The 27,265-nt window shown below is 39.7% G+C and overlaps 1 protein-coding gene across 3 annotated transcripts in view; it reads right to left on the reverse strand.

Annotated features, from left to right (window-relative positions):
• Positions 1 to 370: 370 nt before the first annotated feature.
• FTO (FTO alpha-ketoglutarate dependent dioxygenase) overlaps positions 371 to 27,265 on the reverse strand; it is a 244,272-nt gene continuing 217,377 nt past the window's right edge. The window contains exon 9 of one of the 3 annotated variants that reach the window (XM_035336521.1): positions 371 to 2,229. In XM_035336521.1, the coding sequence (XP_035192412.1) occupies positions 2,088 to 2,229 (142 nt within the window). In that variant the 3' untranslated portion in view covers positions 371 to 2,087. Of the gene's footprint in view, positions 2,230 to 11,005; positions 11,068 to 27,265 lie in introns of those variants that run through there. The other 2 variants (XM_035336523.1, XM_035336524.1) reach the window with 2 other exon arrangements.

Below are 27,265 nucleotides of genomic sequence, written 5' to 3' on the forward strand. Positions count from 1 at the left end.
GGCATAGCTGTGTCAAAGGTGTCAAGAGGCACAACCTCTACTTGATATAATTGTCCTGGCAAAAGCTGGTAGGTGTGGACGCAGTTTTATACCACTAAAACTGAATTTTTGCTGGCACAGCTTCTTTAGCTGCAGGGAGGTCTGGCATATGTTACACTGTCAAAAGCAGAGTTTTCAGCAGTACTCATCCACGCACAGAACGCTTTGCCAACAGAGTATCCTGGTATGCTCTGGGTAAGCCTGGCCCCAGCAGTGATTTTAAACAGGAGATTAACACAGGAGATGTATTGCATTTCTTGGTGGCAATGTCAAGCTCTGAGTCTTACTATATATATATATATATATATATATATATATATATATATATATATTAGTGGTAATACAGACTGAGTGCTGTTTTACTGTAATATAATTTTCTTCTGCTTTTTATGATGAAGGAAAAGGCACACACCAGCTCAAGTAAGAATACTGACTTAACCAAATGAAAAATCTCTCATTCAGGACATTATCCAACACAGAATTGTTATTTTTATGGCATTTTATTACAAACCAGATCACAGCAGCTGCATTTCTCATAGTCTTCTGGATTTGTTCTTATGGCTAGATCATCATAGATGTTGCCATGTCCTCTATCACACAACCTAAATCTATTTTGTCAGGGGACCTGACCCAAAAAGGGAAACCCATGGCTCTTTGGACAAGGCACTGGGAAACCTGGCCTCAGAGTAGGATTCACAAAAGGCAGAAACAAAGTAAAGGTTAGGAAAGGAATTCTGAGTTCCAGGGAACCCAGGAGATACTGCTACATGTTGGAAATCTCCCCCTGTGTGTAGGCCTCAAAGGCCCTTCTGAGAGGTACAAATGACGGATCACGCCATTCTTCCTAAAGGAAGGAAGATGTAGTTATGCATCTGTTAGAGCACAAACCAGGAATAGGAGACAGCAGATTTACGTTCTTAGGCCGAAAAGGTGCAAATCCACATCTTCCAATTTCCTGGAAGCATCTAAAAGACAAACTGTAAGCTGTCCTGCCACAGCAGAGCTGTGCACCCCTCGGACTAACCTGTGAGCACTGTCTTTCAGAGGCCTATGCCCTCTGGGTCCAGGTAGGAAGTCCCTAGTTTGGAAAGTTTTTTAAAACCCAGCCACCAGGACAAACATTGTCAGTTGTTCTTGATAAAGCCATACAGGCAAGTAAAATTGTGTGGGGATGAGACCAGCAGGCAAGCCTAGCTTGCCCAAAACCCAGACTATGAGGATGCACCTTAGGTCTAATAATGGACACGTCAGATCTTCCACACACACAATATAATGCCATTTTGTATATGAAAGGTTTAGTACTTGGGAGTGCTTCACACCCTGAGATGACAGGTGCCATGAGAAGCTGACTTAATAACAGCATCATGCTCATGATCTCCAAAACCCATTTCGGACAAAAATACAAAAAATACCATACAATTGCCATGATGAAAAACAGCAAAAAAGGCTTAGTATCTATGTCAGGATGCTCCTTCACAAATTCCTCAGTTTTACAAAGGCTGTGACAAGGAGCCATTCCATAAAGGACTTTCTCCACCATTTCCTCTACCTCTGCCGACATTACTGGATAAAGATGTCACCATATTGCGTGCAGGCTCGCTCCGAGCTGGCCTCTCGTTAGGATGCCCAGCATGAATTCTGCTTTGTCACAGGTGTGAGCTATGCCTTCTGTTGTTCAAACTGCTGAGCCAGAGGCAGTTCTAGGCACTCATGCAAGCTAAAACGTAGATGTCTGGGGAACTTGTGGAAACACAACTATCCATGGGTTATAGGATCAATGGGGATTTGAATGAAGAGGAAAGAACAGAGGCTCGTGTTCTGGACTTCACATCTTAAAAGCCAACTCTTTCTGTAGTTTTGGTGCCTGGTCAGTTTTGTTGTGAGACAGTAACTAAGGTACTGTGTGGAGAGCAGTAAAATCTGCACTGACACATAAGCCAACACATAACTGAGGAATCATAGAGATGAAAAGATTTATTCTAACTAAAAACTTACTTCAAATGATGAGCATTAATAATTCTAGGCTGGAAGGTCACCTGATATTCTACCTACTGAACAAGATTTTGGAGTTGAGCTATTACTTCCTCAAGATCATATGGCAGAGGCATATTACATTCATCATTTGTCCAAAAGGGGTGGCATTCCGGTTTCTCGTCTTCTGGCAAGCTCTCTGCTGCTTCTGACTGGCACCTGAAATGAAAAGTAAGCAGAACTACTTAAGTAAAGTTACATCAAGAAACCATATCAAGAAATCAAACACTCAGCAAGGATACATTTGTGCATTAACTTACAGAGAGCAATGAAAATAAAAAAACACATCATCTGACCAAATGCGTTGTTCAGTTATAGTGAAGTTGAATTCTGTTGTAGGCTTTGTATTTTCTATAGGGATTTCTCAAAAGCCAATCACAGAGGAAACTCAGTTAGTGTACCTTTATATGGTAAATTATTTTTTCATTATCTCAGCTGTTATTTAAAGTATGTGATTAAACCATTATCAGATTTAAATGTTTGCCGGTTTCCAACATCTTACTAGATTATTGAGAAAGATTAAACTGAATTTACTGCATTAAGGTCAGGGGGGATAGATTAAACAATATTAAAGAAGCCGGACTAGCTTTGTAGATTCTGGAGATTTACAAGTGTATCAACCTGCTTAGCTCTGAAAAAGGCAATATAAAACAAGAAAATTCTATAAAGATAAATGGAAATGGAGGTTAATAACAACTTCCAATGATGAATAGGTGGGCAAATCTTCAATAAAATTAAATTAAGAGGGTAGTGTATGTTAGTCCCCTGAGAAAATGTTTAAATTACAGTGTTTTTTATTAAATGGATTATTCATCAATACTACTGAAGTCTAATTATAATATTCAACTGAACTGCAGCCTGCAGAGGGAAGTTTTTAAGTGGCAACCATCACATCCCTTAAGATTAGGCTCTAATATAATGTGTTGCATCAAAAAAATTGTCACACTCCAATGAGGATTTCTCCCCCCTCTTTTTTTCACATCCCCTCAAACAATTTGCATGTTGATGATTAATTAGTTAACGTTTGGAGTGGGACAAGACAAAGAAAAATGCTACACGTTATAATTTCAGTATATACTGCAGGTCAATGCACTTCTTCAAGGATACAGGAAGCAAATCCCAGAAATAAGCTTCTATCTCTTTTAAGATATTTTCAATAATGGCTATACTTTATGTTTCTATACAATAGAGTTGTTTTGATGATTTAAAAGTTTTTTTTTAAACATATATATGTGGCTTTCATCCCTGTAAAATGAACTCTAAAAGTACTGACACCTGTAACTTCCTTGCCTACACCACTGGCCTTCTGGAAGAGACTGTTTCCAAGTGGAAGATGTCTCTTGGGAATTATTAATGGCAGTGTAATACCCCTGAGAAAACATACTTCAGCTTTACACCCATGTTGGTGTGTGGTTAATTGCTGCAGCAGCATCCTGGGCACTCAATCCATCGTACATTACACTGCAAGGACAGTATTAACACATAACATTCCAATATATCTTCGGCTCTCCACATCAGCCCCTGATAATAGCATCTGTTAACATGCACTAAGTACTATTATGTAGCACATCACTTCATAAATAATAAGATTAGCCGACCTCAGGGCCCTGGGAAGAGTAATGTGTTTAAATGTTCTCATTATTTATTTAAAACAAGAATTAAAGGAACAGAAGCTACTTCTGACAATCCTCTTAGCATAAATATTAAACTGTTTGCATTGATAAGCTGCACTGTACAGAATAACAGAGGATTTGTTTTGCAGGCTGCTTTATAATAGTTGTTAGAGCAAATGCAGTTTAGTGTATGAGTTCTGAGAGGTACTTAACTGATTGTGCCATCATGTTCTGGAGACATTTTCCAAATTATATAAAGGAACAGGAGAAAATTAATATGCAGGGAAAGCTGAAACTAATTACAGCATAGCTCTATAAGGCTTTTAAAATCTTGCTTTATTTTCTGTCTTGGCATAAAATAATACGCTCAATTTGCTGGGTGGTATAAGATACTCCAGTCTAAGCATTTCAATCTAAGAGTGGATAAATTAACCATGTACAGATTATTGCAGATGACAAATCAAGAAGCTCAGCTGGTAAATACTGCAGGCATATTATGTGGTCTGCAAAACTCAATTTATAATAATTAACATTCTCTCTCTCACTCATTTGCTATTAACAAAAGAATTTTCATTGAGAGGAAAAACACCACCTTCGCCATTTAAGGCCTCCTTTTTTTTTTTTTTTTTTTTTTTTTTTTTATCCCCTTTTCCTTTTTACCTTTAATGTCTCTTTTTTCCCCTCACTCTCTTTCACAAACTGCTTGGCCAGCTTTTCCCTCACCTTTGGGATTTGGGCATTTGTCACTGTAAATGTGTCTGAAGTCACTAACGATGCTGTGAGTGGGCAGCCCATGAGCAGCTCTTCCAGCCACTCCTTTCCCTTCTCTGGTTTTCTTGCAGAGCCATCTTCAAAAGGCCACCCCACAGCTACGTGTGTGCCCTAACTCTCAGCGACCATGCACTTGGGACGTGTTAGCCATATATTCCAGGTGAGGGATTGCAGGGATGGAAGTGTCAGGTCCTTGGACTCCCTGTGCAAGTCTGATGACAAATGTATCAGTATGCTGCAAAAGTGCAAAAAAGGGGACCAGTGCCTTAATACTCCAAATTCTGCAATCCCACAGCTCCTCTGTCTTTCTCTAGAGCATTTCTAATGTTTTGCTTTACATCACTAGCACGAACAGCAGTGAATGTGACATTTTTGCATTCTGCGAGTCACCTGCTCTGACCAAAATCGCAGTCCCTGTGCAGGACCCACCGACATTAAAGTCACTGCAGGTTGCTCATGTTCAGAGGCACAGGGCTGGTGTCTAAGCAGTCGGTACTTCAGCTGCCCAGCTGTCACGCAGTCCTCCGGAACTGCACCCACGAGCCTGAACGCACTCACCCAGATATGTGCTGACCCTCTGACTGGGAGTTAGCATGCAAGAACAGTCCTTTCCAGGTGGATGTATTTTACTATTGTTCTTAATAAGTTTCTGCACAATTGTGGGAGAACTTGCTCCTACAGTGCTCTTTAATTTGTAGCAGAGTTAAAGACCTGGAGATTCTGTAAAACGATAGCAAAATTTTCAGCCGAAGCCGAGCAATCAAAGGCACTTGAAAATTGCAGTTATTTAAAATCACTGCTAACTCGGGTTAGCAATGATAACTCAGAACAGCCAGAATTCCTGTCCTTTCCCAAATACAAAGGAATAGATGAGGGTCCATGTGGGAAACACCGCAGTCATCAAAGTATGGTGGCAGTGGGAAAGTAACAAGATTTAAAATATTATTTGTTATTTAAAAACTGTTATTTGAGTTGTTAATGAAGTCAAGCCTTCAAAAGAAAGTAAATTTAATGCTTGTATATTTTATGTACAAAATGTGTTAAGAGTGGAAATGCCACACGCTCTGAGACGTGGAAGAAAAGATGTCAAATAAAGAGGAGTACGGAAAACTGCCATGACATATTTCTGAGCAATTTAGCTCTAACACCTCGATAATACAAGTTTGCCAACATATCAGAAAAGCATGATTTGTATGTCTAGAGGTGTGCAGGATTGGTTTCTTGCTAAACCAATCAAAACCTGTGCCAGTCCCAACGCAAAAAGCCCGTTTTGATGGAACAACGGGCTACTGTTGCTGTGTACATTCTCTCCCACGTAATCTTCACAGGCTTTTGATCCCCTTATTGTTCATGTTTGTCAAATGGACTTTGCTCATTCACGTTTACCAACAGCGGAATATTAACATAAGTCATGGCAGGCATTGGTGTGACAAGGTCTGACTCCTTCCCCTGCAAGGTGGCTACTTTCCCCGAGGCAGGTGTATGCTCACTGGCACAGACAGCTGCCTGGTTATGGTCCCTTGGGCTGCACTGACACTTGGATGATCAGGGTGTCAGCTACATCAGAGGACACTGATCACGATACTAAAATTAACCAAGCTAGCTAAAGTGTGTGTTAATTACGAGTATGCAAGCAGTCAATAAAAGGTTAATGCAAAAGTCAAAGGATAAATTTATTTCACTATTGCATCACTCTACTGACTAAATGACTAACATTATGCTTTGTTTTTAATCAATAGATTTTACAGTAATGCGTGAGCCATTGATCTGAAAAACAGACTTCTTTCTAAGGGCTAAGTTTTGCAACTATTTAGTATCAAGTATCAATATACTTAAAACACTCTTTCCTCAGAGCAGATGCTTTTTCGCACCAATGGCAGGAACAGGAGTGCATACAAGCCAGAAGGAGCCTTTGGGTTCTGCTGATGCCTGCGATTAACACAAATAAGAATTATTATCTAGGATCCTGGATTCCACCGCACTGTTTGTCTGCTCCACAGAAGTGTAGTCAAATCAGATCAATAGGGGTCAATTTGTGGCTCAGACTGCAAAGGCATGTTAGGAGTGAAGACATGATCTGCATCTCCCGTCTTCTCGATGGTACTGATTTAGCTGCAAGGCAGAGCACGGGGAACTTCACAAGGTCCTCCACGTCAAGGAACGCAGGCCTGGCTGCCTTCCCCATCCACGTATGGTCAGAAAGGGAGGAGGAGATACGTGCTGCCTAGGTACAAAAGTACCCATTTTCCCCCTCATGCTTATTCCAGCATTCCTGATGTTATGTTTCATATGGGAGTTACTTCTCCCTCCAATCTTGCTAGAGTAAAGGTGTGATTGAGCTGTTATGCAGAAATTCAGAATATTTTTAAAACAATGGCCCAGGCACAAACAGGTCGTGGATCACCCTACTGAGACAAACGCATTCATTAATCCCACACCAACACTGGCTAAAATGATACGACATCGCTAACATGGATGCTGCTCAGAGTAAGGCATCGTTTCTTTAGACAGCATCTTCCATTTTGAAGATTCACAATGACTTTGCAAATGTGGCTCTGCTCAAACACAGGTTATTGCCATTCCAACACAGAGCTCTTCTGTGTGACCACAAATCCTAATAGTAAGGGGCATGGTACATAGACTTTTGCTTGCAAATTTGGATTTTTACTTCTTCTTCCTTTCCTTACCCGAGAAATTTTTATGCAAATTATGTGTAGTTACTCTAATCTCAATATTAGGATTATCCTATGTCATTGCAAGCTCATATTCTTAGTTGCTAAAGCTCATGCAAGGGAAAACTGCACTCTCAGCTACCTGACTTCTTATGCAAAGAACAGAGAAAATAAGAGGTTAGATACATGAGAACAACTGCCCAAATGTGTTAGCCTTGATTTTTTTTTTTTTTTTAAATAGTGCATCTCATTCACAGGTATGACAAATTCACTGCTGCTGAATGCATCACAATTAAATGCTGTAAGCACTTAAGTCAAAGTTGAAACTTCCAGGCATTTCAAGAAGACCCACACTACAATCCAAATCCTTTCCTAGAAACCACTCACAACAGACATGAGCTAGTAAGGATAATAATAAAAACATGTTATTTTTTAAAAGAAAATGTGCAAAAATTCAACAGGCTGAATATAGTTTCTCAAAGTATAATCTCAAAGTATAATTTAGCAAGGCATATATATATATTTAACACACAACAGTTGAGAAATTACTGGCATTATAATTCAGCTAATAAAATAAGCTATCACAAGATGTGATGTCCTGTAACTTCTAAGTTGCCACAGAGGAAAAACAAAACAAAACAAAACAAAACTGGTTCATCAAACTGCAGTGCTCAAAAAGAATGGAGAAACTGTGAAGTAAAGCCTCAAATTGATGCTGTAAATACATATTCTCCTTCACCTTTGGACATGGATAGGATATTGAGATAAAGTCTCTAAAAAGGATTGAAAAAGTCACCCCTGTTATTGAAGAACCGAACTTTCATTTATCTTCATAAAAAATTAAAAGGTGTAAGGACAAATGTCACTGCTGATAAAATGGAATGGGGGGGGGGGGGGGGGGGATGTGAAAAGCAGCTGCTTTCCAGGTGGATGCCCATTACAGCTTAGCAATTTCAGAAATTACAATACGCCTTAGTCTTTTTTTTCTACTCCAGGCACCTGCCTGGTCACAGAAGCTGGTGACAAGTGCAAATTTCTAACCACTAATTAAGGTTTAAGGCCATCAGGTAGCCTGTTGAGAACATTTTTTTTTACCTAGCTCTATTTGTCAGCACGTCCGTTACATGCTGGTGGTGATGAACGGGGAATTTGGGCAGCTGACCAGTGAGGGGGCTGACTGACCTCTGACACCAGCTGCAGGAGAGGGGCACCCCAAGCCTGCATTGCTCCTACCTGACCCCCCCTGGAACAATACGGGGGTCAAATGCTGGGGTGATGCTATCTGTCATATATGAAGCAACCCCGCTAGAGCTTTGGGGCACCCAGGGTTGGATTCCAGAGCTATGCTGCACCAGGCTGAGAGCAACTGCAGAAATGTTGTGGTTTCACAGATGGATAAGGTAGCTTGCCTGGCCATTCATGAGAACAGACACATGAAACAAACAAACAAACAAACAAACAACAAAGAAGAACCCTGAAAACAAACACAGCTGAAGAAATGGCAGCTCTTCCATCAGGGGCAAAATGCACGCAGCCATTTTGGCACTGGCACCTTTCTTCTGCACGGATCCCGCCCAGATCAGCTGTATGTGCTCTCCACTGCTGTGCTCTCCCAGGAGTACTTTTATGGAGATCTGACCCAAGACATGAGATTTACATTTCAGTTGTTCCATGCCTGTCGTATTGTGGCTCTGCGCAACTAAAACCTTTTAAGGTTTACTGTCTTTTAAGAACAAATAAAATGACATCAATATTTGACTTTGCAAAGCAGATTTCAGAAGTACTGGTCCCAAACAGGCAGTGAAATGAAGTGGCCAGATGGAAAGAGCACTGAGCTTACTCTTTTGAATGTCTAATCCCCAGTGTATACCCAAATAGTCTGTCCCACTCATATTAAGCCACTGCTGATGCTCTTTCATGTGCTGTAACAAGAGTGAGCCCAGCCAGATGTAATGGCTGAGAACAGGAATTGCATTTGTAGAAGGGACAGAATTGACAACATGAGTTAGTTTCCAGATACAGAAAAGAGAATGCCAGATTTAGGAAGGGATGGAGGCAGTATCAGTTAAATTTTAATCCTTGGAAAAACTTAGGATCAGCTGCACAAATACTCAAGTACAAACATGATGGCACGTTACAAGGTCGATCCTGCCTTCTTTCAAAAGCTGATAATGATTTGCATTACTGATGCACTTGGTCCTTAGCACAGAACCAAATTTTACAGTCAAGGGCATACAAGAGCTTTATGCCCCCAAAGTCACTCATTTCACTGCAATGAGGACCCTGCCGAAATATCCTGAGGCATCATTGGTGACCTGGTAGGACAGGCTGAAATCTGTCAGCATTACCCTTGTGTGTACTTCTGCAAAGCGAATCTACAGCAGAATCCATCTTTCAGCCTGCAGAGAGTGTTTTCCTGTTCCACAGAGAGGTGGGAGAGAGAGAAATGAACCTGACACTAAAGAGGCTTAAGTGACAGTGAAGTGAACTTGAAAATGCCACTTGAAAATGCCCGTGTTTCTACTTTTACTCAAATTCTAATTAATCTAAATACGGGAAAAGCACATCCTGGTAGTACCCTTTGAATGTTGAAGTAACAGCAACCAACACACTGGTGGACTCCAACTGCATCTCCACTGTGGGCAAATCAACAGAGAAATCTACCCAAAAGATGAGATTATCAGACACCTTCCTCATCATGTCCACCAACTCTACCCTACCAAAGGGGAATTCCTAGGATATGGCACTGCAGGAACAGCAGAGCCACCCAGTGCAGTGCTGGCTTAGGGTGAGCGATGAAAAGTTGACTTCCCCAGACAGCATTTCCTTTCCTTTGTGGCCTCGGTCCCACAGACCTAGAAATTGTCCATGAGACAATCAGAGTACCTCCTATTCCCACCAGAAAATAGCTGTGGGGGGCAGTCTCCATTCCGTGTTTGTTTGATCTTTTAATTAAGAAATATCACTACTCTCTATAAAGTGTAGGGGGTAGGGAAATTCCCCAGAGAAACTCTGAATAAATAACACAGCATTTGCTGAAAGATGAGGTTTAATCCATTTTAACCTATAGGTCTTCAAATTGTTCTCTTTCAGCCCTGTTTCTCAGATGCTTTTGTTTCCTATTTTTAGAATAATATGTACAGAGGCAACGTACCCTGACTGCATGAGGAGCATGTTTATGCATATTTATGTACGCACACCTTCATACCAATACTTACAAATAATCCCATCAGTCCAAAAGAGACAGCATTTAGGAGGAAATTTTCAGCACCACAGACATGGATTTAGCTATAAACTTTTCATTATCAGCAACGGGATTTGGGTTATTCCCTCTGTGCTGAAAATATTTGGCTTTGACTTCAAACAACATAGAAATATCTCAGCCTCAATATAATTTAGATTCTCTCAAAAGGAACCTAAAATGCTCTAAGCCTTTGCTGAGGTGTCTGATGTTCCCTCCGTTACACTGTATGATCGGCTGTTTTATTCCACTTGCGATCGTCGCTTTCCTATGATTTTTTCAGACAAAGAAACAAAATGTCTGCTGTACTCTGAGTATAAACACAGCTGACTTGTTGTCCCCAAAGTATTGATTTTATGCACTTTTAAAATAACTATTTTCATTCTGTTTGCATAATCAGCTGGGGCATTGTTCCTCTACATTTGCAGAAACACAGATGGAATTGCTGATCAGGAGCCTTTGGAGAGGTTTTACACTATTCTCCAGAATCTAAGCTTCTATTAAAATAAGGTTTCTAACACTTCTGGTTGTGAAGATAGTCTGGACAATGTAAATCGATGCATGGTTATCATGTTGGGTCCACAGCCAGCCAGCCAGACACAATGGCACTAAGGGAGCTGTGAACTTCCCCCACTTACTTTATTGGGTGTTTACTTAGGGCCAGATGCTCCCCTCTGTTGTGCAGAACGGCGTTAAGTGACTGAGAAAGAGAGACGAAAAGGAAATGGAAATAAAAATCAACAAAGAGGAGAAAAGGAAGTCTCAACAGACTGCTTCCCCGGGGATTACAGATGCCCTCCCTTGCCAGTATTAGACTGCTGGAAGATTTGGGGCTGAGCCATGCATATGGCACATTTTTCTAAAGACACCATATTTTCCAAACGAATGCCACACAAAAAGTTAATGATGCTTCCAGCATCGTTTACAGTCTCACTTTATCTTTGCACTCCTTTTACGTGGAGGTCATACAGCCAAGGAGAAATGTAAGCGTAGCATGCTTTCAGAGGACACTGCAGGAGGATGGGCTGCCATTTAATGTCCCCCATCTAAAGAAGGCAGTCTAATTTTTTCATGATCTTCAGGGTTTGAAGACTGCCTTCTGCAAGCAAGATAAAACATTTTCCTTGTTGATAGTGCATTTCTCCACGAGACTAATTTTCATGTTAATAAAAATCAACTACTGTATGACAAATCCCTATTTGTTACAGGTGCAAAGTAAAATCAAAAGCAGCAGGACTGAATGCAAGCAGCAGTAACCATATTACTTGATACGTAAATCAGGCTGGATAGAAATGGGCTGTATCTTTTCAGCATCAAACCCATGTAATCCTTTCAGCTCTAAGTGCTTCCTGTGACACTCTGCAAGCTCCTAACACCACCCATCCTCAAAATCCCATCTCCTCCATTAGGGCCACGGGAAGGGTAACAGAGAAGGGGCACTACCTGGGAGCAAAAGGGAACAGCAGACCTTGGATATTCCTAGTAACTACTGTGGCAAAAGGACTCTGCACATGGTTTGACACCAAACAGTTCATTGCTGATACGAGGTTATTAGGGAGAGTGACACCAAACAGACATCCTCCCCCAGGACCTGTGGTGCCCAGCTGCTCTCAGCCTTACTAACATGCAGCTCTCACTAGCTTTGGTGCGTTTCAGGGAATTTCCATGTTTCATTAACCAAAAGGGAACTGCAATAGACAGATAGCAAGCACCATATGGGAAAGCCTAACCACCAGAAGAGTAACTCCCTATTTCCAGAGAGAAACGAAGAACTACAACTTGTGATAGAAATATGCATGCATACATACATACATCTCTACATCTGCAGACATACACACATGCACACATATACAAGAAGAGCTTACACCACATTTTCATGTCTTCCTCCTACCATGAGACATGGCCTTGAACTCCTTTGTGGCTTACGGAACAAAATGAAAAAAATGCTCACTGTACAACAGAACTCACTGCCTTCCCGTGTAATGCACCATGCTGTAGTCTGCAACCAGGATGTTTACAACAAACATTGGAACCAATATGGTAAGAGCAATGGGATCCTATGCACTAAAGCACAGTTTCCTTCAGGTCAACACGAGGCAGAAGCAGAAGGGAAGAAATGGTAGGGAAATGAGAGAACAGACACAAGAAAGGCAGAGAAACTCAAAAATAGGAATCAACTTCTGGAATTAAAAAAAAAAACACCTCGGGTAACTAATCACATTTGGATCACTGCAGATTTTCTCCACAACTGCTGCTTTATTCCGTGATATAGTATGGATAAATCACTAGAAAATACACCACTAAGAAAACTCCAGTATTGAAAGGGAAATAGGCTTGATAGCCCAGGAAATGCTACAGTACATCCAGACATGAATAAAAATCATACAGTGACAATGAAGAATAAGCGGAGTCTGCTAGAGAAATCTCATCCTAAATTGGCAACTTCCCCTGAAATCAGTGCAAATGATAAGTAACCAGTGATCATACAGGGGAATGACAGTAGCTGCTTATTGTATATTATAATAAGTGAGAGAGACAAGATGCAGAAAAAATAATTCCCATCTCAGTTGAGAGTCTCATTACCACTGAAACTTGCTGATGGCTTCATTCTTAGTGGAATGCCAAAGAGCTTGGGAGCATTTAGGATGCTTCTCCTTAGAGTACATTATGAAGTATGTGACAAGTCTACATATTCTTGGTCTACATCTCAAATCTATTCAAACTAGGCATTATTTCCATGAGTACTTGAAAAAAAAAAAAAAAAAAAGTGCAGGATCTCGTTCTATAACATCCTATCAGTAGATCTCAATTCTCTCAACATTGTGAAGATTTTTTCACCCAAGTGAGCACAACTTAGTATCAAAATGCTAATAGCAGGTAAAACCTAAAATGTCTATTACAACAAATGCATACAGCTCTTCATATTATTTTTCTATGGTGTAAAGAACCTTTCTGATCATAATATCAATGATTTTAAGACACAAACTCAGGCTTTACACCTTTTGGTGGTGCCAGATCACTTGTTTTATATGTTATGATAATATAGTTCTGACTGAGCTTTCTTTCACTGCTGATGTTTTTGATGCTTTGTTCTCTTTCTAGGATGGAAAATAACAAATAATTCTGAGTTCTCTTCTTACTCTTGAATTCTTCTGATGTCTACCTTCAGAACTCTTCTAACATCCAATTTATGTCATTCTATTTCTTTCTTACGCCGTGAGTTCCAAACGAAAGAAGGTAACATAATATCGTAAGATCTACAGACGATTAAAATGGCCTTCGGAGTAAACTTCAGAGTTATTCTTAAAACTACCTTGCCTGAATAGAAACTAAAAAAAATTGCTTTTCAATAGATAATGCAACTACTCTTGAAATTCTCTCTGGATGAAGTTATTGCCATAGGGAACACTCTAATGATAATAAAGTATATGTCATAAGAGCCAGTGTCATAAGAGCAGTTCGGATGTGTTATATTGTGGATATTTGCAAGGCACAATTCAAACTCATCCTTAAATGGTTGTGTTCTTTCTCTTGATTAATCCTTCATTGTAAAATATTTACAAAACCTAAAATTTGTTAATGAGCAAAGCTGACATCTGCTGTGCCAACTGACCTGCAATGCTACTCTTACGTTATTCCGTCATATAATTCCTCTTAAACTATCAAATCAGAACTCCAAAGACCGCTTGCATTAGATGATTAAGGGCCTGATTCAATCTTCTATCAGGACCGAGCAAAATGCATAGTCACATATTTAAATTTCATTTAGCTCAGTGGAACTTGCAAATAAATTTCAAGTTCAGCATAAGTTTAAAAGCTTCCCTGTGCAGGATCCCTAGAGAGGATCACAACATCACTGCTCGATGCGCAGCCTCATATACATACATGATTAACTGCAACATGTCTTAGGACCTTGAGGTGGCCACCCCATCCCTGCCCTGGTCCCTTCTCTCGTCACTGCACTGCACTGCCCTGTTCTCTGTAAATCACTGTGCACTGGGCATGCATCTTCCATGTGTTATTTGAACTAAGGTAGGTCTATGATAATGTACTAGCAGTACTTTCCAGAGATTTCTGCCAAGTCATCTGCATAGTAGCCACACTGTCACGTTTCAATTATGTGGGTAACGGCATAATTTTTTGAGCCTCAGGAAAGAGAAGTCTTCTGTTCGGTGCCATAAGCTGTCCATCCGTCTGTGCTTTGTGCAGATTCATGGGAAATGAAGATACACGTACTGAAGTGTCCATCTCACTACTCTCACAGGAGACCTGCTGTTTTGTCTTCCTTTGTTCTATGCCTGCTAGAGAACAGTTATTTGAACTTCCTGAAAAATGCTCTTGGCCTTCCCCATTCCATTTTGTCTATGAATGTTGTTTTTCAGACTCCATTTTCCCTACTTTATTGCTTGCCATCTGAGCTACATTAGCCCTTCCTTCCAATGAACTGCTGATGAAATCTTCCCTTCTACTTCCCTGAGCATGCAACAGACCTAATATTCCTCCTGCTTAGTTTGTTGTTTCAAATAATATTTTGATTGTACTGATCTAAACTGCAAAGTATACATTCATCTTCTTTGCTGAAATGCTGTTACTCTATCCTGTTTTAATGACAATAGCTACACCATCCCCCTCTTTTTGGTGCAAACAGGAGACATTCTTTCTTCTTGTTTCCTTTCCTAAGTCCTCCTGAGTTGTTGTTAATTTGTAGTTTGTATTTCTCAAATACATGCGGCTCTACAGGGAAATTTCACATGCTCTCCTGTTTATTGTGAGAGCATCTAGGGATGATAAAAAAATTCCTTAGCAAGAGGAAAAGCCCATTTTCTTAGACCTTTGCTTTCAGAGTTTGTCCTTTCCACTTTCACGTTAGCTTTTCTAGCTTTTCACTGCTATTGAGCTTGCAGAACACTGCTGCTTTCTTTTAGTTTCTCCTTGAAAACATCTAAACGCAATCCTTTCATACGCATCCTGCCCAAACAGTGACAGGCCTGGGTTAGCTACTTGCTTTTAGAAGATATCAGTTTGATCTCCATTTTCAAGCCTTAATGACTTTACCAGCCTTGGTTTACTTATCTTGGCTTGTCTGCCTAGCCAGAGTGAAACACCGGTGAAAGCATCCTGTAACCGCAGGCTCTTCTGAAGTCCTTGAGACCTGCCCCAGGCCCTTCTTCCCCAACTCCCACCCCCTCTGACAAGACACAACATTTCACTTACTTCACAACAGTTCATTTACCTTTGTCTCTTCATTTTAATCAAGTACCAGACTTCAAGGTATATTTGCAATCTGAATGGAATGGTAGAATACCTTCAAGAAAGCAACTTTGCTTTATGGAAATTTGGAGGGGGGTGTCAAAAAATCTTGTTTTCCGGTCTACTTTTCATACTTTTCATTCAGAAACAATGAAGTATTTTATTCTAGGAATCAAGTAATCTTGTCACAATGTAAAACCCCCTCTTGGAGGAAGTCTATACTGTGCCAGGATGCTTTTAGCAGAGTTTAGACTATTTTTTTTTTTTTTTTCTCAACTTGCTTCAGAACAGAAATAACAAAGAACATTCACCTTTGCATGCAGCTAGGCCTCTTCGCCATATTAATGTCTGGCACTAGGTCGCGTAATTAACTTGGAACAGACTGAAGAAGCCTGTGTCCCCATGTTGATTTTAAACAGAATCCTGGAAAGTATAAAGCCTGTTATAGATTATTTTTATTTATTATTATATGGATTATTTGAATTATAAAGCCTCATGCTACTATCATGACAGAGGATGTGAGTTACCCAGGTATTTACAGGCCCTGTAGCATATCACTAGGCAGTAGCAAAGCTGGTTCAGGGTTTGTTTGACAGATAATAAGAAGTTTGAAAGCATGCCAACAAGTATGTGCGTCTGGAAAACAAATCTTGTTGGCCAAACCTTTCAAGATGGCAAGCTCATCTACCAGGAGGAACTATGGAGAAATAGTGTGAGTTGATTTACTCCAGCTACTGAATGAGCTTTTTTTTTTTTTTTTTTTTTTTCCAGGCAGCATCGAACATCAACAGAACATAGACTACGTGAAGTAAGTAATGGCTAACAACATGATGATAAACATAAATGGGAGATCATTACTCAGTGGTGACCCTCATAAGGGATTCCTCCAGACTGACACGGTGGCCAGTATTAGTCACGTTCTAATCGGTATTCGGAAAGTAAATGTGAATGATCCGCCACCAGATAATTTCTGCAGATAGCACAGAGACTGATAGCATGGCACAAAATGCGAGGAGAGGATTTAGTGCTGCCAAGTCATTTAGTGATCAAGACCAAATGTTGTTTAGACCTATACACAAATATAGGGAGAAGGATGATGGAAAACTGATGAGACAGTGCTCAAAACCACTGCATGTGAAAACAACATAGATATCCCAGACAACTCCAAATGAATTCCTAGTATAGTACCTACTCCTTCTGCTTTTCACTAGGTAGACTAATATGATAGTAAAAGGGAATAGCTTTGTTTCCTGCTTTTGAGAAGTACGTTGAAGAGAGCAGAGAAAAGAGACTGTGGAGATTGGTGGAAAATTTGTGATTAAAACAATTTGCTTTACATATCAGATTTAAAACTGATAGGCTGAAGGAAAATACATTGTATGAAAGAGCTCTCTACTGTAGCAGAGGAAGCCAGAGTTTGAAATAGAGCCCAGAGAAATTCAGAATAGCCTGTTTTTTTACAACGAAGTCAATCACACACTGGGACAAACTATTACAGAAACAGACTTCATTTCTGACATCTTCAAATCAAGAAAAGATTCCTGCCTGGAAAGCATGCAGTTAGCACAGGGATAAAAAAATAGAATTTAGGAACTTGCTGTAGAAGTCAAAACAGCTGACATAAAAATCTTTAATACAATGGTGTTCAAATTTTTACACATCCATTCTTTAATGAGCTTACTTTTTAACTGAAAGGAGAATTGGCCAAAAGGTACATATGCACATATATTTAACTATAATTACAAATTTCCATGTAATTTCTCAAATGTATTCCAGATAAGAAAACAATTCCACTGCATGCTTCCCTTCATTTACATAGTTTCTCTTAAAGCATCCTGGAATGACCATAACATACAAGGTCAAACTGAATCAAAGGACATCATCTGCTTGTTCAAAACGTCATTATGGAAGGAAAAAGCAGCTGTATTACAAGTCACCTTTCCAGCTCTTGCAAACAAACTATTAATGGAGAAAGTCAGTCCTTTACAGTGCATTACAGGACCAAGGTCACCTGGGAAATGGTAAGGCCTCACTGGATACCCACAAGACCAGAAGAACAACTCGATTAGTCCCAATAACCTCCTGCCCTTGCTAAGGGACTGATGGAAGGGACTGAAGTTTTCAGCAGACTGCTAACTTGCTGTTCACACTTTCTGGACGAACAGATCTGCAAGTTACAGCAACTGAGATTCATCTGCAGCACTGAATTTGAATTTCTGTACAGTTTTCATTACTGTGTTCATTATTGTCCATTGGAATTACCACAAGCATTATAATCATGTCGATAATCACAACTTTAAATACAAAGACTGCCTAAACTCAAACTTAATGTCAAGACTCATATCTGCTAAAGAAGAACGTAACTTTTCCATAGTAACTTGGAATTGTCTTGCACCTCTTGACTGCCATAAATGAGGGGATAGGAACATGTCACCAGTACGTAAGCTACCTTGGAAATAACCTGTAACAATGTGCCAGACACTTTAAAGCTCTCTCTTTAGACCACCAATAGACTAAAACCAAGCTTTCGGTATATGCATCTGTGTGTTTCCCTGTACAGAGTCCTCCTTCGTGTTCCCTAAAGAGCAAGAGGTTCAACCTATTCAAACATAACCAGCTCACTATAAAGAACAAATTATATACATAATATTAAATGTGAAAGAACCCTGTGTGGTTTTCTTCTGTGTCTTTACCATGTTTGAGAAATCAGCCGCATTAAGATCCTGCAGAACCCTTCATGCCTCAGCCAGAGGCTCCATTTATCTTCCACTCTGAGGGAATCTAATAAAATACGGTGATATGGAAAAAGGAAAGAAAAAATCTCCGGATTGTAACCATCTCTTCCACACACAACTATTTGTTTTCAGATCTGCCCTTCCATCAGATTACCTTCTCTCTTAATTTGGCAATAACAGACCACAGACCTTTAAATCTGAATCCAACCCTACAATGGATGCAATAGGTAAAGAAAAAAGCAGGACAGAAAGCTCAAGGAAATATAGATTGCAGGTGTGTAGAAATGTAATGCTGTGATGAAACAAATTTAAAACACTTCCTTCAAAGCTCAGAAAGTGCTCTGTCACTTAATCGCTCTTCATCCGCTCCTTCATTGATGACAACTGGTTTGAGGAAAGAAGCAAGTGTTTTTAATCAGTACTCTTTTTCTGGTCATTGCTAGACAGGAACCTGGCACGAATAACAGAACCCTCTCCATTTTTCTACTAGAATAAGTTATGACAAATGTAACTTTAAGACATTTTTGTCACTAATCTTTAGTAATATCTCACTACCTAGGAGCCTCTAGATCTCTCTGTCCTCTAGAGATTTAATGCTACAAGGTGCTGAACAGTCACTTCTCGGTGACATCGATGGGAGCTGACGGCTCTCAGCAGCTCATCGCATCAGGCAGCAGGGATTGCTCACAAAAAGAATGCCAGCCATACCTGAAAGATGTTGAGCAAGGTCCCAGCAGCTCAGTCACGGGCTGGCATGCACCCAAAACTGGACAAATCGATAACAACAAATTGATGAAGACAAAGTATGCTTTGCATTTTAAAGCTATGCTTGTTTGAAATCATTTATATTGTTTTCACTTTTCCATGATCTATTCTGAGAGAATGAGCACGGTAATACTGAACTATAAAGAACATTTACAACAACCACCTATTCATCTTAAAATTCATATATAACATGTTTCTGATAATTTTTCACATTACAGTATTTTAAATGCATGCATTTCCATTTAATATTTGACATTACACCAGACACTTGCATTACATGAGTCTTATTTCCTCATTAAAAAAATTGACTTGGAAGTGCATTCTACAGCTCATAGATAAATAAAGATGTATGGCACAAGTCTCGTACCACTTCTACACGGTCTTAAGTTGATTTAGCTTCAACCTTTTATATCAGTTTTACACTAGCATAATTGAGTTGACTTCAGTGGTTATTCTTATTTATACCTAAATAAGGAATCAAGCCCACGGTGTTTCTTTTCATGACTCAAATACATTATGCAAGGATCCAATAAAACCACATAGGCTGTATTTTCAATTCTGTGTGGTTTTATGTATATACAGGTGCACAGGACACATACATGCTTTAAACAGTTATGAAAGTGACAAAGAATGGATGCCATTTCTTTTTTTTCTTTTTCTTTTTCTTTTTTTTTTTTTTTTTTCCTTTTTCCTCCCTTGAAAGAACATTTGGACTGCTTAATGCAGGCACACCAGGGTACAGCATGATCCCTACTTGTAAGAAATTTCAATTAGTTATTCTTTGCTTTCAGGTACCGTAGCCACTAAAGCAATTTAACTTTAATTCCATCTGACTTCAATTGTGTTCAAATTATAGTAAAAAGGAAGAAGACAACAAGCTGTAAATATGAAAAGAGACAGAAAATCATTGAGAATCATGCCTTTATGAATATTTGATGAAGAAAGGTTAGATCTACTGCTGGTAAATTACAAGAAATTATGTCCGTCATGTGACTCTGTCAGCAAAGGTTAATACAAATGGGTTTGGATTTAGTTGAGATGACAACGAGGATTAAAAAAGATTTGTCCTGTCCTCACTGCAATTAGTTTTTCTCCTATTATTATTGTAACGGAGTTTATCGTCAGGATTATAGTAACAGAACTACTGCTCAATGAAATCATTTTGTTTTTCATAATACTGCGGCAGTTTTGCAATAAATTTTTCATTTCTGCTAATCTAGCTCTTTATTGTGCGTTTGCTGAAGTAAGAATACAATCGTTAACCCCTTTCTTGCCGCAGTGTGCCTCATTCTGACTGACTACAACAAAGCTGCCAGGCCGCCCCACCGCTGCTCCCCACGATGGCAGCAAGGGAGGAGCTGTTATCTGGTGGGACGTCAGGGGAGCCCCGTGGACAAAACTAGTGATGGTCTTGTCTGCAGTAACAGCTCTTCCATGGCTGTGGTGGTGGAAAATGGGAATATCTTGAAGTTACCGTACGTGAACACGCACTGATAAAAGGATGAGGTCTTGAAAAATCACACCCTTCCTCTCACATTATCACTGCTTCAGAACACAAACTAAAGTAGATTTAAAACTTGAAAATATTTTCTGTAGTAGGAATTTATGTATAAAACTAATATCGGTGTGACTACGCAAAAGAAATCAGAAGCTTATGTGAAGTTAGGTTTTCTTCAAAACGCATTTTAAGTTTTAACTTCTAGGTTCAAACATCACTTCTGCTCTTGTGCTGACAAATGGCTTTATGTGGATAATTTGCTATGCTGGAGTCCATGTTTTCTTTCCCCACTTTTGAGTATAAACGTTCACTCTTAAAAATGTGTTTGAAGAGCAGCGGAATTTTAATCCATGCTTAAATTGATGCTTTTCATTTTCATACCAAGATGTGCAATCACGTAAGATAAAACTCTAGACGCACACGGTATGCTAGCAGGGATACACAGATTTGATGAATTGCTAGAAAGTATTAAGAGCGACTGGCAAATGACTAATTGGAATTGGCATGCACAGCACAATCTGATGGCAAGCAGTCAGACTTTGGTGGTGTCCACTGAGACTTCTGCAGTTACATATCCTTCTTCCACACTTAAAGCCACGTGAAAGAAGGAAATTTAACACATCAGGAAGCTTGCTAGATTATCAGAACATCTAATCAATACCATTGACAATAATTCTGTCTAAAAGCATTGGGGCAACCCTAAGTAATATAAGGAAAGAGACATTCAGGACCTTTGCCAATACATTACCTTTGACCCAGTGTTTCCACTGCATGCCCAAGAGGCAACTTGGTTTCCTTTCCTGAGCTCTTCCACCTAACTGCCTTCCAGCTGCCTACTTTAATAAAATGCACCCTTCACAGTAGCTTTGACCCAGCTTAAAAAAAAAAAAGGTAAAAACCCACCCCCAAAACCCCACTAGTGCCACAGCCTCTGAGGCATGAGTAGCGGTGCTTTGGGTCATGCAGCTGCTACCCTGCTGCAGCCATCTTATCAGTTGCATAGATTGGACTTGTGTAAATCTCAGCACCGTGCTCATCGTTACGGGACTCAGTGGGATACAAATGGCTTCTTCGTGTACCAGGCGTGCTCAGAGAGACTCGAGTTACCTGCGGAGCAACTTCCCCGCTATCTGACACACACCTGGTAGTCCTGAAAGACATCACGACAAATTTCCACTCGCCAGATTTAACGCTCTAAAAAGCACCCAGATTTTATTGCTTGGGTTGAAGTTAACTCTGAAAGACAGAAGACAGGGATGCATATGTCTCGAAATACCTCGGGTAGCATTAGGGAAACGAAGTGCAATGGAAAAAACATTAAACTCATAGTATATGCAACATATCAAGTGTGACTGTTGTTCCCACGTACTTGTAATGGCCATCTATCTTAAAAACCTAAATAAATAAAAAAAAAAACAACCTATTCTGAAAATAACATCCCAAAGCACAAATGCACTACACGGGAGTCACGGATCAGTATACAAACTTTTAAACATGTGGCTGCTATACAATCCATAAAGGAGTACAACAAGGAGAGTCACAGCTATTAGCTAAAACACACACTTATCCCTAGCAGAAGACTCGCATGTCACAGGGCAGGCAGAATGATTTCACCATGTTACCACTGACTTGATTGTGTGTTTAGCCATGAGGCCAGGCAGCCTGTGAGAGTAATTCTTCAGCGTACCATCGCAAAGCAATCCATGGAGCACGGGTTATTTTAAGGACATGACCCATATTCCACAGCCAGTCACTGAATTTTGTAAGCTTTGAACAAATATGTGAATATTGCTTTATGATTGCCCAAACTGTCAGTTTTTCAAAGACAACCAAATCAGTCCCCGGAGACACAGTCCTTTAAGTTAAAGAATATGCTTCTCACAGTGGTAGCAAAGGAAAAAAGAAAATCTGAGGCCTTCAGCTTTAAAGACAATATAATGAGATCAGAGATTCTGCTTGCAACAAAATTAACTTATGGCTAATTAATGAGAGTAAAGTAACCTTAAGTAGTAGGCATAGTGCCACGAACAGGACAGTATAACCAAGAGGTAGGAAATACCAGGCAGCTTGCAAGGGGCTAAAACACAGCAGCCTGAAAGAGAAATTTGAGCTTGATATTGCTTGCAGATTTGATCCCAAATTTTTGGAATGACCACATAAATTATATCTGCTATAGAGTCTCTGAAAAAAACCCTCAGGTCACCTTATGCACCCTGTAATAATGTAGATAATGGATTTAATTAACTGTTGGTGGAAAAAAAAGTTACTACTTAAGGCTCGTAATAAAATTTTTGCTTGTTTTTATAGGAATTACCAGAAATTAAAAAATCTGCTAGGCCCTATGAGCCCCAAAGGTCCTCAGCTGCCATCATAATTTGCCCCACTGTATGTCAGCTATACCTCTTGCCTATTGCTGTAATTCATACTAAGTATCTTAGGGCTCATTCAGTTATTATTGCTCCCTCTTAGCTGGCGTAGTATCAAGCTCCCAAAAATGAGCTTCCAAAAGACACTTAGCCGGTCTCTCTGAACTTTTGTCTACCTCTGAATATGCTCGGTTTCATCTCCATACACTTCCTTCTTTACCAACCTCCCGCAGTTCCCTATTACAGTTGTAGTGCATCAATCACCCTCTGTTCCACCCGAAATATGTGTGCCTTAATATTTTATTCTTCAGGATTGCTCAATTTCCTTTACCATAACTGCTGGGGCCTCAAACAGATGTAAAACATCAGTATTTTGGTTTTGCTTTTAATTAGGTTTTTATATCTTCAGCTTGTTTTATCTTGCTAAGTGAAACTAAAAATACTCAAAAGAGAGAAGTGAGAGGCAGACGCACACTGTTGCTTGGATTGTGCCTTATTTTCTGCTCCGTAAGGTGTTACTAGTGATTACTTCTTCTGAGTGTATAGATCAGATTGCATGATTATCATTACAAATTGTTTGTAAACTTCTCTGAGTGCATATGTTGCCTTATATGATTAAACTAGTTGTATTTTTACAGATCTAGATGACTCTTCCTTGCCATTTTTGCTTACCTGTCTCTCCTTACAATATTAACACCAGAAGCTGGTGGAAGTTGCCTGTGTGTCCTTTTACCAAGTCCCACATGACAGGAAATAAAATACTTTATAGTGGTTTTTGTTTGTTTGTTTGTTTGTTTTAATATAATATAATAGGCTTGCTGATACTTTCTTCTCATTGTAGGAGTCTATTTTGAATCTGTTTTATTCAGCACTTTACTCTCACCAAGGAAAAAGGACTGGAAACATGACATACTTTGAGCTTATGCTGATACGACACCTTTGCTAAATTGACGGGATGCCCGGAGAAGCCTCACACTGAAACGTCACTGCCTTGCAGGAGACCACATGGCCAGGAAGCAGGTCACTGTCTTGGCAAATCTACTCTTTTACAGCAGAGAAGAGACTCGAAGGTATGAAACGCTAAGTGACGCTGTGCACTCAAGAGTTACTGGCTTCATAATGATGAGTGAACAAATTTGCTATTTGGGAATGAAAGGAAAACATCACAGCACCAACTTCATCAAAACACATGTTCTGCTGAGGAATGAGCAAATGAAGTACGGTATAAATTTAATGAAGTTAAGCCGACACATGATAGTCTTCCAAAGTAGCATGCTCAAAGTAACCCGTATGATGGTAGTGCTAATACAGAAAAAAAAACAAAACAACAGGAGCAAGCCAGTTGAAGTGGTTACATAATTTTTCATCAAATATATTGTGTGCTTGTTTGGAATTCTACATATTTATATCATGAATATTTAAAAGGTATTATGTATCTGCAGAAGGGGCTAATATCGATCAGATTAACCATACTCTTATGTCAAGACACAACAGTAATATTGATTACAGCAAAAATCTAGCAGATTAACTGCAGGTCAGATTGCTACCATCTATGAAGATGGCAACATGTAGATTTTCCACCACACACAGCTGAACAGACAAGCTGCCTACACCATTTATACCCATACATCAAGATACTTGGCCATGCTGCCTTTTAAAAGCTCTTATTTCTTCTCCCTTTCAAAAATACTGAAAACAAAACTACAGAAAGATTTTTTGATGGAAAGGTCAAGATTAAAATAAAACCAAGACATTTTGCTTCGGCATATGTAAGTAGCTTATCAACTCTGCACCTCAGTAAGTCTGTTAATCCCACAAAATATTTATTACTTCTGTTTTGACTCATCAAAATCGATAACCATGCACTCATTGTGTGACACACCTCTTCACAGAACTACAGATTCTCTTACAGAGGTCCATGGAGCCTGCATAAGCAGGCCGGGAATGTTTAGCAATCTGTGGAATGAAGTTCATGTGCATTATTGGAATGAACGCATACGGAGAATACAAAGATATAAAGCATGATTTGTGACTTCTGCAGGAGGAGGCTAGGAGCTCTGGTTGCTCCCTGAGATCAAGAAATTTATTCATCACAATAGAAACTGCTAAGGATCAGTCTAAGTTATTAGAAACAGATTTTCCTGAAATAAAATGAAATCATTTCAATACAATCAGGTGAGAACAGCAACTTCAGCTGTGTGAAGGAACAGACAAGGTGTTATTCTACAGATCAGCTGGCTTTATCAGTGGCTGTCAGAAGAACTCAAGAGCTGGAGATCATCAGGGGGTTATATTCGTCTCTCAGAACTGGTCATGTGTGGCTTTGTATTTGATAATTCAAGAAGAAACCAGGCAACCATACATTTCATGCACTTCCTCTAAGCCTCCTAATGCTGGACGCACGAACTGGATACAGCATGCAGTACCATGGCATGCTGACAATGTGCTTTTTCTCATCAATCTTCCATTAGCTTCAGTGCTTAATTTCCTGTGTAAATGTATACTGTGCACTTCTGTAAGGGCACAGACTACAAGCCACATCTTATGAAAATCAGTGAAGTTAGCGTGAATAAAGTAATCAGGATAAGCAATGTTATGCCAGATCTTTTCCATGCAACTAATGTTTATTTTAGGAAACAACAAGCAAACAAAAAACCATAACAACAAACAACTGTAATGCTTCATATTAAACAGGCTTGCTCAAAACTGAACCTAACAGGGCTCCCACTCCAGGTGTGTGGAACACGAGATCTAGACGGACACAAACGATGCACTGGCAGCCTCTTCATAGCGGTTACGGAAGTGTGCTTGTGCTGCAGCTTACACAGATCTGTGTAGAATCGCTATCATTTTAATCTTTCAAATATGAAAACGTTAAAGTGCTACTTAAAACTTGGCAAGAATATGGCTACACATCACTTCTATGCTTCTGCAAGACTAAGGATTGAATTGTACATACCTCCACAGAACCCAATTAACACTCCAAACACGTGCATGTGACCAAATGCAACATTTGTCTTGGTTCCGTCGGCACTTACAAACAAGCACTGTAGGAAAGCACTTCATCCCTAGATGATATGTTTGGCCAGAAAATGGAGCCAGGCTCTTCAGAGACTTGTAAAGAACGACGACAAGAGAGAACAGAAATTGAAACGAGAGATTCTGACAAGATACAAGAAGAAACTTTCTTCCCATGAGGACAGCCAAACGGCAGAGCAGGTTGCCCAGAGAACTTGTGCAGTCTCCATCCTTGGAGGTTTTTCACCTCCATCTGGTTAAAAACCTACACAATCTGATCTGACCTCACCGATGACAATGCTTTAAGCAGGAAGTTGGCACAGACAACTCCTGAAGTCCCTTCCAACCTTGCTTTTCCTATAAACCTGTGAACTGAAGTTTTTGAGCTCGTATCGTTAAAGATACTCTTCCATGATAATAGACGACTGAAACTTTATGTTGCTGCTAAAATTGTTGGCTTAATTCCATCTTCCCAAAGCATGATGGGCAAGAAACAAAGAAAAACCAAACCTTTATTGACATAAACCAAGACAGGGTGGCTTAAGGTTTCCCAAGTATTAACATTATAATTAGGAAACAAGAGTTTTTGTTCCAGCTCTGGGTTTCTCACAACATCCTGCCTTAACAGGATCTCTTGGAATTTGTGACTACTTTAAGCACAAATTGTTCTTCCAAAGAGATGTTGACTTTTGTGGTCTATTAAGCAAGCAATACAAAATCATAGAGTGACGCAAGTGCTTCGGGCTAAGCTGTACATAAATCAGCTTCTTCTCCTCAGGGATTTTGCAAAGTATAGACAAGATTAAAAGTAAACTTCAATGTTCTGGCAATAAGTGGTCAGGAAACAAAGGCAATTCATACATGTTTGCTCATTGTTGCATCTTCAGGTGAAAATCTATCTGCCTGTATCTGCCTCTATAGAGAGATGCAGTAATTGCAAGGGGAAAAACACAGATAGTCCTATCTTCTGGTCAGAGTGAAAATCAACACGCATTCCATGCCTTCGGATCCTTCTTCCAGAGTAACCATCTCCCATTTATGGCAGACTGCTAGGGTAGCCCTCAAAGAGTCAGAAAAATGTATGCTACTGTCTGTAGGAAAAAAGGACAGAACAAACATGTGTGCACCAGCAATCACAGTCATGACTGTTTTAGCTCGCTACAGCCTCCAAGAAATCCTAATGGGTACATATCTGGGCTCAGACGGAAGGCGAACAAAACAAATTAAAAAGAAATCTCTACAAGAAAATGCTTCACAGAGAATTCC

This window comes from Oxyura jamaicensis, chromosome 11, assembly GCF_011077185.1.
Source record: "Oxyura jamaicensis isolate SHBP4307 breed ruddy duck chromosome 11, BPBGC_Ojam_1.0, whole genome shotgun sequence".
Taxonomy (NCBI): Eukaryota; Metazoa; Chordata; class Aves; order Anseriformes; family Anatidae; genus Oxyura; species Oxyura jamaicensis.